The sequence below is a fragment of the Macaca mulatta genome, chromosome 14, assembly GCF_049350105.2.
Source record: "Macaca mulatta isolate MMU2019108-1 chromosome 14, T2T-MMU8v2.0, whole genome shotgun sequence".
Classification (NCBI taxonomy): Eukaryota; Metazoa; Chordata; class Mammalia; order Primates; family Cercopithecidae; genus Macaca; species Macaca mulatta.
Genome location: NC_133419.1, coordinates 340,014 through 354,590, shown reverse-complemented (window position 1 = coordinate 354,590; position 14,577 = coordinate 340,014). Strand labels below are relative to the sequence as shown.

The window sequence follows — 14,577 nt, the reverse complement described above, 5'->3', positions numbered from 1 at the left end:
TTAGGATTTCGACTGGAGTGGAATTGAATTTACAAAGTAGTGTGAGGAGAACTGCTGGGTGACTAACATTTTGGATTCCCATTCATGAGACACGGACTATTTCTCCATTTATTTAGGAGTTGTTTTATGCCCACCCGGTTATGTTAAGCAGACTAGCCCTGCGGGGGAAAGAGAGATCAGACTGTTACTGTGTCTATGCAGAAAGAAGTAGACATGAGAGACTGCATTTTGTTCTGTACTAAGAACAATTCTGTAACCCGAGCCCCAGCCCTGTGCTCGCAGAGCATGTGCTGTGTTGATTCAAGGTTTAATGGATTTAGGGCTATGCAGGATGTGCTTTGTTAAAAAAGTGCTTGAAGGCAGTATGCTTGTTAAAAGTCATCACCAGAGGCCGGGCGCGGTGGCTCAAGCCTGTAATCCCAGCACTTTGGGAGGCCGAGGCGGGTGGATCACGAGGTCAGGAGATCGAGACCATCCTGGCTAACACGGTGAAACCCCATCTCTACTAAAAATACAAAAAACTAGCCGGGCGTGGTGGCGGCGCCTGTAGTCCCAGCTACTCAGAGGCTGAGGCAGGAGAATGGCGTGAACCCGGGAGGCGGAGCTTGCAGAGCTTGCAGTGAGCCGAGATCGCGCCACTGCACTCCAGCCTGGGTGACACAGCGCGAGACTCCATCTCAAAAAAAAAAAAAAAACAAACAAAAAAAAACACAAAAGTCATCACCACTCTCTAATCTCAAGTACCCAGGGACACAAACACTGCGGAAGGCCGCAGGGACCTCTGCCTAGGAAAGCCAGGTATTGTCCAGGTTTCTCCCCAGGTGATAGCCTGAGATATGGCCTCGTGGGAAGGGAAAGACCTGACTGTCCCCCAGCCCGACACCGTGAAGGGTCTGTGCTGAGGAGGATTAGTGAAAGAGGAAGGCCTCTTTGCAACTGAGATACAGGAAGGTATCCGTCTCCTGTTGGTCCCTGGGCAATGGAATGTCTGGGTGTAAAACCTGATTGTGTGTTCTATTTACTGAGATAGGAGAAAACCGCCTTAGGGCTGGAGGTGAGTGTGCTGGCGGCAATGCTGCTCTTTACGCCCCAGATGTTTGTGTGTGTGCACATCAAAGCACAGCCCCTTTTCTTAACCTTGTCTATGACACAGAGACATTTGTTCACATGTTTTCCTGCTGACCCTCTCCCCACTGTACCCTACTGTCCTGCCACGCCCCCCTCCCCTTCTCCGAGATGGTAAAGATAATGATCAATAAATACTGAGGGAACTCAGAGACCGGTGCCTGGCGTGGGTCCTTGGGTCCTCTGTATGCTGAGCACTGGTCCCCTGGGCCCACTTTTCTTTCTCTATACTTTGTCTCTGTTTCTTTTCTCAAGTTTCTCGTTCCACCTGACGAGAAACGCCCACAGGTGTGTGTGTGGCGGGGCTGGGTGGGGGGGGGCTGGTCCCCTTCAAGCCGCAAGTGAAGAAAACAGAGAATGAATTATTCTTCTTTTTTGAGACAGGGTCTGTCTCCATTGCCTAGGCTGGAGTGAGGTGGTGTGATCTTGGCTCACTGCAACCTCCCGCTCCTGGGCTTAAGCTATCCTCCTACCTCAGCCTCCTGAGTAGCTGGGACTACAGGCGCACACCACCACGCCTAGCTAATTTTTTTTTTTTTTGAGACCGAATCTTGATCTGTCACCCAGGCTGGAGTGCAGTGGTATTGATCTCAGCTCACTGCAGCCTCCGCCTCCTGGGTTCAAGCAATTCTCCTGCCTCAGCCTCCTGAGTAGCTGGGACTACAGGCACGCACCACCATGCCCAGCTAATTTTTGTATTTTTAGTGGACATGGGGTTTCACCATGTTGGCCAGGCTTGAATTTTTTGTATTTTTGTACAGATGGGGTCTTGCCATGTTGGTCAGGTTGGATTTTTTTGTATTTTTCGTAGAGACGGCATCTTGCCATGTTTTCCAGGCTGGTCTCAAACTCATGAACTCAAGTGATCCGCCTGCCTTGGCCTCCCAAAGTGCTGGGATTACAGGCATAAAAGTGAATTCTTCTGCCATATTTTACAATACTAGGCATTTAAGACAACCAGAGGTAAATAAAAGTTTCATTGTAACTATCAACCACCTTTTTTAAAAAATACATTTGCATTTGAGTCCTAAGCCATGAGGAGACACAGGGCACCTCAGCCTTCCCGCTGAGCTCAGTACAGTGGGGTCCTTCAGAGACCTGCCACAATCACAGCAGAGGACCCATTTCAGAAGGCCCCGTAGACCTCCACTCCTAAGGGTGCCTGGATTTGGCGACCCAGAAACTCACTCTCCGCTCAACACTACACTTACAGAACGCGTCTTCCTGGAGACAGCCCTTTAGGGGAAACGGGCTGGGGCTCCGCTGGGGCCCAGGAGTCCCGTGTCCCCTGGCCTGCCCCTCCATGAGGCCCACCCTTTCCTCCATACAGGTGACATCAGATTTCGGTGAGGAGAGTAAGATGACCCCGGTTAGGATAAGAGTCAGGAGTGTTTGGGGGCAGGTGCCGTGGCTCTCACCTGTAATTCCAGAGTTTTGGGAGGCTGAGGCAGGAGGATCAACTGAGCCCAGGAGTTAGAGACCAGCTCGGGCAACATAGTGAGACCCTGTTTCTACCAAAAAAAAGTAAATAAATAACTGGGCGTGGTGGCATGTGTCTGGCCCCAGCTACTTGGGAGGAGGCAGGGTGAGGGGAGATTACTTCGGCCCAGGAGTTGGGGGCCACAGTGAGCTGAGATCACATCCCTGCACTCCAGCCTGGGTGAGAGTGAGATCCTGTCTCAAAAAAAAAAAAAAAAGAATGAAAGAATAAAAGAAAGAAAAACAAACCAAAAACAACAAGCAGCGTTTAGATCACAAAGCCATTGATGTGATGACGAGCAGGAGCGCGGTGGCTCTGGCTGTGTACGTGCCCGGCCAGGGCACCTCCATGCAGTGTGTGTGGTGCCTGCAGGCAAGTCAGGGCTGTAAGTGACACTGTGCAGGTCATACAGCAAGGCGGGCAGCGGGGCCTGGAGCCTCCTGGACACTCGGCCATCACAGCCACTCCCTGAGCCTCCGTCCCAGCCGCACCCTGGAGAAGGCACAGCCTGCCTTCCTGAGCCTTCCTGAGCCTTCCTTCCAGTGGAGTGAGACCAGTACAGGCGGGCTAAGAAACCCTACATGTTACAGAGAAAAACAAGAGGGATGGGAGTGATTAGGGAGGTTAAAACAACTATTTTTGTTGCAAAGCCAGGTCCCAGTAAAACCATGCCAGAAGGGCTCGTGGCCTGGGAGGCATCTCCGGAGACCACAGCAAGGAAGGAGCATGAGGAGCAAGCAGTCTCGAGCTCAGCCTCCATCCCCAGCAGTTCTGAGAAACAGCAGGGACCTCTCCAAAGGGTGCACATGGCTGAAGTGACCTTCGGAGGAGCCAGGGACAGCCTCATCCTGGGGCTTCCTGATGAGGCCCATCTTGTAAGAGGAACAAGGTCAAGGGGCTCCAGACACCCAGAACGCTGCCGAGGGCCCACAGCACAGACAGACGGTGTGGTGTGCACAGGAGCGGGACTCTGCCTGGCTGGAGAGCAGGTGCCGGGACAGGAGCCTGTTGTGAGGGAGGCCTCCAGTGGGGAAGCTAACAGGGCCTCCACAGGACCCTGCCTTGGAACCACACGGCCGCCCCACGTGAGGGGTTCTCACTCTGGGCATGACGTCTATAAGAAAACGGGTGGAGGAGCCCCAGCCTAAGGGAGGTTAACCATGGAAGAGAAGACAGCCCATCAACCTGCTCAGATGCAGAATGGGAGACCCAGAAGCTAGATCAACCTGAGGACACCGCTCACCCCTGTTCTGCAAGAGACCAGCAGGACCCAGAGGAAACCCCTCGTCCTCTCCACGTGGGCTCAGGAAGAAGATGGGAACAACCAGGCCTCAGGGACACCCAGAATGCCACCACTCTACACACAGACCCACCGGAGGAGGCGGCTGCTGCGCTTGGCCCCACCCTGACCCTCAGACGTGCCCGCACCCCAGTCAGTGTCTGCCAGACACAGCACAGGCTCCAATTCACATGCAGGATCCCAGGAATAAACGCAAAGCTTGAGGGGTGGGGCGAGCAGCCCGTGTCCCTATAGCACACAAAGACAGGATCACATGCTAACACAAGTTAAAATTAAAACTTGACTTTGGTTTTTCTTTGTGAGATGGAATCTTGCTTGCTCTGTCACCCAGGCTGGAGGGCAGTGGCGCGATCTCCGCCTCCCGGGTTCAAGCAGTTCTCCTGCCTCAGCCTCGTCATGCCCGGCTAATTTTTGAATTTTTAGTAGAGACTGGGTTTCACCATATTGGCCAGGCTGGTCTCAAACTCCTGACCTCCTGATCCACCCACCTCGGCCTCCCAAAGTGCTGGGATTACAGGTGGGACACACGACTTTCCATGACAAAGACCTTCCTGTGGTTTCTAAAGTGGCCACCGACCCGACACTCACTCCTTGTGAAGCCCAGGGAAACCCTGACCATTAACCAACCCCGACCCGACACTCACTCCTTGTGAAGCCCAGGGAAACCCTGACTATTAACCAACCCCGACCCGACACTCACTCCTTGTGAAGCCCAGGGAAACTCTGACCATTAACCAACCCTAACCCGACACTCACTCCTTGTGAAGCCCAGGGAAACCCTGACCATTAACCAACCCCGACCCGACACTCACTCCTTGTGAAGCCCAGGGAAACTCTGATCATTAACCAACCCTAACCCGACACCATCTTTCCATTTCCCCAAAACACAGAGATTACCTGAAATACAAAGACAACCTTTGTCCCTTCGGGTAAATGTGCACAGCCATTGAGGGGCCACCACGTGCCCAGCACCCTCTTGGCCCTGGGGAAGCAGAAATGGGAAGACAGAGGACCCAGCAGGAAGGGAGGCAGAGGGTAAGGGACCCAGAGAAAGGGCACAGCAGCCCTGCAGGAGGACATGTCTCAAAGCTGCTCAAACCCAATGCTCCTGGAAAGTACGATCCGTATTAGTGAGTTCTGGTCCTTGTGCTACACACAGCATGACCTCCACACATCTTGGAAGTGACAGAGTGCTGCTCGAGATAGCACAAGACTCTAAAGGCAGACTTCTGTGTCCCTCTCAGGATGCCAGTTCTGTTCAATGGCTCCTCCCACCCCACTGCTGTCTGGGCAGACTCCCCGGGAAGGTGTGGGTCCTGTGATCAGACACAGAACAGAGCTGTGATAAATCCTGGGAATTCAGCCACTTCACTAGGGTGAGGCCATGGGGACAGCTGGCTCCCTGCCATGGGGAGTGGAAAAGGCCCAGCTGCCTCCTTGGAGATGGCCAGTCTCATGCCCACTCTCATGGTGGGCAGGAAGGCCAAGACCAAGAGGAAAATGCCAAGGAAAGGCCATGCCCAGATGGGCTGCTCAAGGCCTGCGAGAGGCTCCTGGACCGGGCACTGGCCCTCCTGGCTCTGACCAGCAAGACCAGAAAGACTTCATCTGGCTATTCGTGCTCCCAGGTACAGGCAAAGCTGGGAAAGCCCAATCCAGGACAACAGAGAAAGGCATCTTCCAGAAACCTGGGGTATCTGAAGGTCAGAGGTCACCCCACACACAAAGTCCGGGGGTCACTGAGAAGGCTCATTCGAGGCGCCCATTCCGAGACATAAACATAAAAACTCTCGGAACATCACAGTGGTCCCCGGCGGGAGCTGATCAGCAAGTGTGGTCATCCGAAGCTGCTTCAGTGTCTTCCACGGACAGGCGACAACGTTCACAGGCACCTCGCCAGGTAAGGGGTCTCCAGGTGTTCTCCCAAACAATTTCCAGACCACACGAGCTGCCACGTCTTCGCACAGCGCTTCTCGGAGTCTGTGGATCTAAACGTTTTCCTCTGGACATTCCCCACAATTGTCCTTGCTACCCTGAATGAATCTAGAGAAGAAGAGCTCAGCCTTGTGCTCCCAGCGCCAGGTGAGCCCTGAATCTAACTGCAAGCCCTATCCCTAAGGCTGACAAGCAATCACAGAGAAACAAAATTCACACACGGCAGCCAGCACTGGCCGGAGGAAGTGCACCCATCCTGGAAAATGAACGCCCTGGCTGGGTGTGGTGGCTCACGCCTGTAATCCCAGCATTCTGGGAGGCTGAGGCGGGAGGATCACTTGAAGCCAGGAGTTCAAGACCAGCCTGGGCAACACAGGCGGACCCTGTTTCTGTTGAAAATAAATAAATAAAAATGAATAAAAAATAAAAAGTAAAACTATCTAAAACATAAAATTAAGAGTTAAAAAAATGCCAGCACAGCAAATCAGTACAGGTGGACTCAGGAGGTCAGTGCAAGGCTCTGCAGGTAAACAGAATTCTCACCAGACAGGCATTGAGTTACCTGCCACGGGGAAGCATGAAGCTCTTGCCTCTGCACAGGGAAGGGAGGAGGTGCAGCAAGAATCTGCCCCATGCGTCTCTACAGGGACAGGGTCGAGGGGAAAGCCAGAGCCACCCACCAAGAAGACCCAGGGAGCAGGTACCTGGACCAGCCAGCCCCATTGCACCCGCTCCTGGAGAGCACCCCGGCCCCCTTGGCCTCCTGACAGGCAAGCCCTTCTATGCCCAGGCGTCTGTGTCCCAAATACCCCTTGTGGGCAGGGACCACTGGTCTGTGCTTCTAAAGAGACCAGCACCTCCTACCTTTGAGCTGCTGCTGCTGCTTCCCTGGTACTGGGTGGGCTTGTGTGTGCCCCCTGGCTTCCGCCACACTCAGCACCCCTCCAGCCAGCACATTTTGTGCCTTCTGAAGTTCCATGCCTGTGCCAGAATCTAAGCTTCTTGTTTAGTTCTCTGCTGTGTCCCGTAGAACGGTAACTGACACAGTAGGGGTCCCCAAAATGTGCTGAACGGCCAAATGAGAAACAAGGAGAGCCAGTCCAGTCTTCTTGCTCCAGGACCTCAGAGACTCCGGTGGTCCCCAGCTGTGCTGTGCGAGGACGGCCTGAAGGGGTGTGGCAGGGCACCTGACGGAGAGGCCTGATGTCCACAGGGCCGGGAGGCCAGAGGGTGCACGTGGCAGGCACCCCATCTCCTCTCCCTCCCGAGGGCCCCACAGCCACCTGGTGCATTCATCTCCCCAAAGGAGAGCTCGGATGCCCTCCCCGCAACAGCAGCTGCCCACACCTCATGGAAGACTCTGCGTGGGGCCTCCTCCACCCTAACCCACTTTCCCACCACTTGGACAGTCTCTCTCCAGAGCTTTGGCTGCCGGTGACAGGCCAGGGCCGGTTCAGTCTCTGTCTGTGGTGGTACCTTCCCCTGACATGTCCCTTACTCCTCCATCAGGCTCTCTCACCCCTCAGATTTGCTCTCCGACCATCCCACAGTACGGTTCTCTTGGAAGCGTCCATACAGCCTTCCTTCCACTGCTGGCCGCAGGTGCCTGTCTCCCACACGCTTTCCTGGGGCTGACGCCATCTCTAGTGCCCCTGTGCCCCCCGGCCTTCCACAGGATGGGAACTGGGCACCTTGCAGTCAAGAAAAGCCAAACCCTCCTCTCACGAAGCCTGCTTTCAGGTGGACGGCTTGATCCTTCTCACAGAAGAGCATCAGCAAAGGGCCAGCCCAGGGTCGCAGCCATCGGGAGGAGGACCGGCGCCTGGAGCCTGTCTGGACACAGAGTGCCACACTCCAGCTGCTCCCGGGGGCCTCTTCCTTCTCCACCCCCATTAAAGGCAGAGTGGCGGACAGGGGGACCCCAAGGTTTAGCTGAGGCTGAGCTGTGCAGGGAGGAGGCGCTGGCCCCGCTAGGGGCAACTGAGGAGAGAAACAGAGCCTTGATTCGACGAACACCGACTACATTCCTGAAGCACGCACAACACTCTGCTAATCAACACGATCGCCACGTGGGGCCGGGGGCCACACACAAGATGATTTCCTGCAGCCGCAAGCAGAGGAGCAACCACAGGCAGAATGACGGGGGACACAGGCGAAGCTTGGACCGCAGGACAGAGAGAGCGTTTCTGGGGTGACGCTGGAGGCGAGCGGTGGGGAAGGGGTCAGGATCGCAGAACCGCGCGGTCAGGGGCAAGGCGGGCAGGGGTGGGGAGGGCGGCGAGAGAGACGCAAAGTGGCCGCAGGGAGGGTCTGCCCAGGGTCTCCCCCGCCTACAGCGCCGCCCTCCGCCCTCCGTCAGACCCGGCGTCGGGAGCTCGGTCCGGCCGCTCCCCGGGACCCGGGGGGCGGTGCTGCCACACCCTCGAATCCCCGGCCGCAGCCCTGGACTCCAAGACGGCGGGAGGGCGCTGCCGGGGACCCCCAGGCCAGCGGTGCCGGGACCCCCAGGCCGAGGACACCCTCGCCGCCCCGCAGCCGCCCCCCGCCCCTCACCAGAAGAAGGTGTTGGTGCCGTCGTCGTAGACCTCGGACTCGGTGCTGCGGCGGCCCGCGCCCGGCCCGGTGGCTCGGCCGGCAGACGGCACGTCAGGCGGCTCCTCCAGCGAGGCCTTGCCCGCGGGCACCGGGGACTCGGGCCGCGGACCCCCGGCGTCCCTGCGCTCGCCCCTCCGCATGGCGTTTCGGCCCGGAGCCGCTCCGCCCGGCCCCTCGACCCCACGCACACCGGGTCACCGGCTAGAGGACGCGCCGCCCACAGCGCGAAGAGCGCCGGGAAGGGGTCGCGGCGCTGGCCCGCGGGGTCTCAGGAGAGCGGCGCGGGGCCGGCCAGGAAAGGGTGTGCGGTGCATTGTGGGGCTTGTAGTCCGCGCGGGGCATACTGGGCCTCGTGATCCGGCGTCGCCAGTTGGACGCAGTGCTTGCTGGGAAGGATGCCGCCTGGTTGCCAGGAAACCAGAGCCGAACCGCCCTGCGGCTGAGGTCGCGGGAACCCAGCTGCGGGTGGCGCGGGTCTCGCCAAGGCCGCCAGAGCTTGGAGGTAACCACAGACATCCCCGGCGGCCTGGCCCCAGTCCCTCCACCCCTTCGCCCCTTCCTCGCCGACAGATCCCGGAGCCCAGCCCCGTTCTCCTTTTGGGGCGCTTCTCGATCCTTCACCCCAAGCGATCTGGGTCATTCTTTTCCGCCTCCCGGACTGGAGTGCAATGGCAAGATCTCCGCTCACTGCAACCTCCGCCTCCCGGGTTCAAGCGATTCTCTTGTCTCAGCTTCCCGAGTAGCTGGGATTACAGGTGCCCGCCACCAGGCCCTGCTAATTTTTGTATTTTTAGTAGAGACGGGGTTTCACTATGTTGGCCAGGCTGGTCTCGAATTCCTGACCTTGTGATCTGCCACCTCGGCCTCCCAAAGTGCTGGGATTACAGGCGTGAGCCACCGCGCCCGGACTGATCTGGGTCATTCTTTCGCGAGATCGCGCGAAATTGGGCGGCGAGAATGGTGCGGACACGCTGGTTTTGGTTGACCCAAATTGTTGACATGGTACCCCGCAAAAAAATTAGCTCCTGAGCCACTTTGAAAAGCAATGTGGCAGCTCCTCAAACATGGAAACACGTGTCCACGCCAAACTTATACACAGCGCTCATGGCTGCAGCATTTTGATAACAGCGGCATGTTATTAGCCGTAGAGGAGCGAAGCACGCGCTTCTACAGCACGGCTGGACCTTGAAAACATCATGCTAGGCAGGCCGGGCGCGGCGGCACACCCCTGTCATCCCAGCATTTTGGGAGGCCGAAGGGGGCAGATCAGTTGAGGTCAGGAGTTCGAGACCAGCCTAGGCAAAGTGGTGAAACCCCATCTTTACTAAAAATACAAAAATTAGCCGGGCGTTGTGGCGCAAAAATACAAAAATTAGCCGGGCGTTGTGGCGGGCGCTTGTAATCCCAGCTACTGGGGAGGCTGAGGTGGGAGAATCCCTTGAACCCGGGAGGCGGAGCTTGCAGTCAGCCGAGATTGTGCCACTGCACTCCAGCCTGGGCGACGGAGGGAGACTCCGTCTCAAAAAAAGAAAAGAAAAGAAAATATTATGCTAGGTGAAAGAAGCCCGTCACAGGAGACTACGCCTTTTGTGATCTATCTGTATGAAATGTCCAGGAAATGCAAATCCATGAAGACAGAAATTAGATGAGTTTTCACCGGGGGCTGGGGAAGGGGTAATAAGGAGCGACTACAAAGGGTAGCAGGTTCCTTTTGGGGCGATGAAAATGCTGTAAAATTGACCTCGGCTCCTATCTGTGAATGTCCTAAAAACCACTGAACTGTTCGCTCGAAACGAGTTGAACGGGTGAACTGCATGGTATGTGAAGTATATCTCATATCAACTTTATTGAAATATAACTCACATACTAAATACATAAACGTATTTGCGGGGCTCCTGCACAGCCACGCCCAGCAGGGATGGGGCCTGTGACAGGACCTTCACCCCAGCTCCTGACACACAAGGCTGGGCAGTGGGGGACGCGCTGGCCCCAAGAGGCGTGCTGTTGGGCCTCCCCAGGCCTGGCCCCCTGCCCCAGGCCCTGGCCCCCTGCCCCAGGCCCTGGCGCCGTCCAGCTGGGGTCGGCTGAGTGGCCAGAGCAGCCAGCTCCCGCCCATGCCATCTTTCCAGCAATCACCCGACAGGCCTGGTGCCCTGTGAACCATCCTTCAGGTCCCCTCCCAGACCTCTTCCCATCCCAGCCGGTGGCGCTCACATTCCAGGCGCCTCTCGGTGGTGTTGGGGTCATTTCCTGCGTATGAGTGTTCCCTCAAACTGCACAGAGAGCCCTCCTGCCGTCCCTCCGGGGTGCAGAGGCCGGGGCGGGGAGATGTACCGGCCCCACTGGGGTCCCTGGCCCCAAGGACGCTGCGCGCGAGGCGGCCTCGCAATGACGCGCTGGCCAGTGGGCTCGGGGGCGGGGCCGGGGGCGGGGCCGAGGATGGGGCCTGTGGGCGGGGCCTTGGGACCCGGAGTAGCGTGATCTGGAAGGCTGGGCGCTGCCAGACCGCTCGGCCCGGGCGCGCAGACCACGTGTTCGTTGCCCATCACTACGGAGCTCTGGCCAAGTGCCAAGTAGAATTCCCAACGCTTTGTAAATGCTAACTATTGTGATCTCTTTTTTTTTTTTTTTTTTTAAACAGAGTCTCATTCTGTCACCCAGGTTGGAGTGCAATGGCACGATCTCGGCTCACTGCAACCTCCGCCTCTCGGGTTCAAGTAATTCTCCTGCCTCAGCCTCCGGAGTAGCTGGGATTAAAGGTGCACCCACCACCATGCCTCTAATTTTTGTATTTTTAGTAGAGACGGGGTTTCACCAAGTTGGCCACGCTGGTCTTGAACTCCTGACCGCAGGGTGATCCGCCCACCTTGGTCTCCCAAAATGCTGGGATTACAGGCGTGAGCCACCACGCCCGGCCAACTATTATGATCTTAACACACCCCTTAGGTTCTATTTTTGACTGTCGCTTAGAGACAAAAAAAGCTAAGGCAGAGAAAGGTTGGTGACAGCTACACCCACCTCTTTCCAGACCCCGGAGCCTCTACCCTGAACCCCTGCACTCTACAGGGGGCTTTCTACCTGCAGTTTTGCACCTGGCGTCTCATATCTGAGTCTCACATTACCCTGTCCCTGTCTTCACCCCAGCTGCATAAGTGCACCCCCCCCACACCCAGGCATGCGTGGACTGGCAGAGTCCATTGCAAGACATGGGCCTGAGAGGCAGGGGTGAGGCCGGAGGTTTGTGGTTCAGGGAGGACCGTGGCTAGTGTTAGGAGGCAGTGGAGCAGCTTGGAGGACTTGGTTCTTTGAAATGCCAGAGCAGCAGAACTGGGGGTCCCCCGCCTGGGGAAGGGTGCACGGGACAGAAGCCTTCTTCAGCTGCGGAGATGCCCACCAGGAGCCTTAGGGCGCTGGAACTTTTAAGAAAATGGTCGCCTGGTGCGGTGGCTCAAGCCTGTAATCCCAGCACTTTGGGAGGCCGAGACGGGTGGATCACGAGGTCAGGAGATCGAGACCATCCTGGCGAACACGGTGAAACCCCGTCTCTACTAAAAAATACAAAAAACTAGCCGGGCGAGATGGCGGGCGCCTGTAGTCCCAGCTTCTCGGGAGGCTGAGGCAGGAGAATGGCGTAAACCCCGGAGGTGGAGCTTGCAGTGAGCTGAGATCCGGCCACTGCACTCCAGCCCGGGCGACAGAGCGAGACTCCGTCTCAAAAAAAAAAAAAAAAGAAAATGGTCAATTCCGGCCTTACCCAGGGACAGAGCTGGCCAGAGTCACATTTATGGTAGTAAATAGTGAATGTTGGCAAAATGCTTTCTAAAAATGCCCTTGCAAGGAAGGGAGAGGAAGCCCAGGAATTTCTAAAGTAACAATGCCTGTTATAATATTTCCCCTGGTGCGGTAAATCCGTAAAGGTGAGTGGATTACAGAAAACTTACCGTGCCACATGCACACCTGTGCCTGGGAGCTTTCTCCGGCTTGTTGGAGGAAGTGTGCACAGCAGGACTGCTCCCCAAGTCAAGAAGCTGGAACGGGTGGAAATTTAAGGCCCGGAGGTGTTGGGGAGGCAGCAGGGAGACCCAGTTGTCCCTGCAATGAAGACATGAGGGGTTTGGGTCCCCACCCCAATGCCAGCCTGGTGTGGCAGGCAAGGACGGCTTCAGGTGGACCTCAAGGGCAGAGGCCCATCTGGGAGAGGGTCTCCCCTGCAGGGGCCTGAGGCTGGCGGTCACCTGCCAAGCACTGTCAGCCAAGAGGCTGGAGCCAGCAGGATGCTTGAGACCAGCCGGGAGAGAATACAGGGGCAGGGGCTGCCTCTGAGCAGTGCTCTGGACGAAGCATTAGTGTCTGTGGCCACACCCAGGAGGCTGTGGGGTGGGGCAGGACAGGTCTCTGAGGGGCCCAGAGCAAAGGTAATGACAACTGGTGCTCACACCTGCCCGAGGGATTTCACCTGGGCGCTCCCTGGCCCTCGCCGGCTTTGTCATCTGACCTCTCCACGGGTGGCTGCCATATCCCCCAGTTAAAAGGAGGCTTCAGGGATGGAGGAGCGGACTCTGCTGCACGTTGGGCTTCAGGGGGAGGCGGTCTGGTGGACGGGGTCTTCTGAAGTGGGAGGAGGAAGGACAGAGGAGCAGGGTCCAGGGTCCACAGAGGAAGAGCAGGAGGCCTGCGGGGCCTTCGACCAAAGTTCTCTGCCAACGCAGGGCAGGGCCAACTGCCAGGACGTCCAGGTCAAACTCTTGCCTCTTAGGAGCTGCATTCAAACCCGGAAGCCAAGAGTCAGGCTGAGTGTGGGGGAAAGAAAGTTTAAAGTAATAGACTTGAATATGGAAATAAAGCAAATTTAATAAGACAGTTTATTGAAGTGTTACGTGTTTGTGTTAGAAAATTTGAAAACAAACATAATGAAGAAAAGCATAATACACCATCCTTCATTGACATTGTTAAGCAAATGTAAATATCAAATATCAATCTACTCTTCCCATATTTTAATGCACCTTAGCTTAGTTTAAATAAACATTTTATACATGTTTGTGATAGGAGCATCAAACCACCATGGCACACGTTTACCTGTGTAACAAACCTGCACGTTTTGCACATGTATCCCAGAACTTAAAGTAAAAGAATATTTAAAAAAATAAATTAATCTCTGCCAAGTGCAGTGGCTCATGCCTGTTATCCCAGCACTTTGGGAGGCCGAGGTGGGCGGATCACCTGAGGCCAGGAGTTTGAGACCAGCCTGGCCAACATGGTGAAACCCCGTCTCTACAAAAAATACAAAATTAGCTGGGTGTGGTGGTACATGCCTGTAGTCCTAGTTACTCAGGAGGCTGAGACAGGAGAATCCCTTGAACCCGGAAGGCGGAGGTTGGGGTGAGCTGAGATCGCGCCACTGCACTCCAGCCTGGGCAACAGAGCAAGACTTCACCTCAAAAAAAAAATAATAATAAAATAAATACATCTATTTTAATCTGCAAAATTTTTTTATACGTTTGTAATCTATGTTTTTGTTTTTTGTTTTTTTTTTTTTTTTTGAGACGGAGTCTCACTCTGTCGCCCAGGCTGGAGTGCAGTGGCCGGATCTCAGCTCACTGCAAGCTCCGCCTCCCGGGTTCCCGCCATTCTCCTGCCTCAGCCTCCCGAGTAGCTGGGACTACAGGCGCCCGCCACCTCGCCCGGCTAGTTTTTTGTATTTTTTAGTAGAGACGGGGTTTCACCGTGTTAGCCAGGATGGTCTCGATCTCCTGACCTCGAGATCCGCCCGCCTCGGCCTCCCAAAGTGCTGAGATTACAGGCTTGAGCCACCGCGCCCGGCCATGTAATCTATGTTTTTTATTTAACAGTATAACATAAGCATTTTCCTATGTTCTCAAAAACTCTTTGAAAGTATAACTTCTAATGTCTGCTTAATCAGCATATAAATATGAATACCACGTTTTCGCTGATATTTTCCTATTGTTGAACATTAGTGGTTTACAATTTTTGCGGCAAATGACATATATACGTATTTTCATTACTTTGCATCTTTTTTAGAACAGTTTACAAAAAGTTAGATTAATGGACCAAAGTCTAAACAATTTTAAGGCTCTTAATATGTATTATAGTCGAATTGCCTTCTGAAAGGGCTGTACTGGTT

General features: G+C 55.4%; 1 protein-coding gene across 4 annotated transcripts in view; it reads right to left on the bottom strand.

Annotated features, from left to right (window-relative positions):
• The window catches only part of PTDSS2 (phosphatidylserine synthase 2), a 37,571-nt gene extending 28,819 nt beyond the window's left edge, over window positions 1–8,752 (bottom strand). For 3 of the 4 annotated variants that reach the window (XM_015113213.3, XM_077961593.1, XM_077961594.1), the window contains exon 1: window positions 8,394–8,752. In XM_015113213.3, the coding sequence (XP_014968699.3) occupies window positions 8,394–8,575 (182 nt within the window). In that variant the 5' untranslated portion in view covers window positions 8,576–8,752. The remainder of the gene's footprint in view (window positions 1–8,393) is intronic. The other variant, XM_077961595.1, reaches the window with a different exon arrangement.
• Window positions 8,753–14,577: the final 5,825 nt, after the last annotated feature.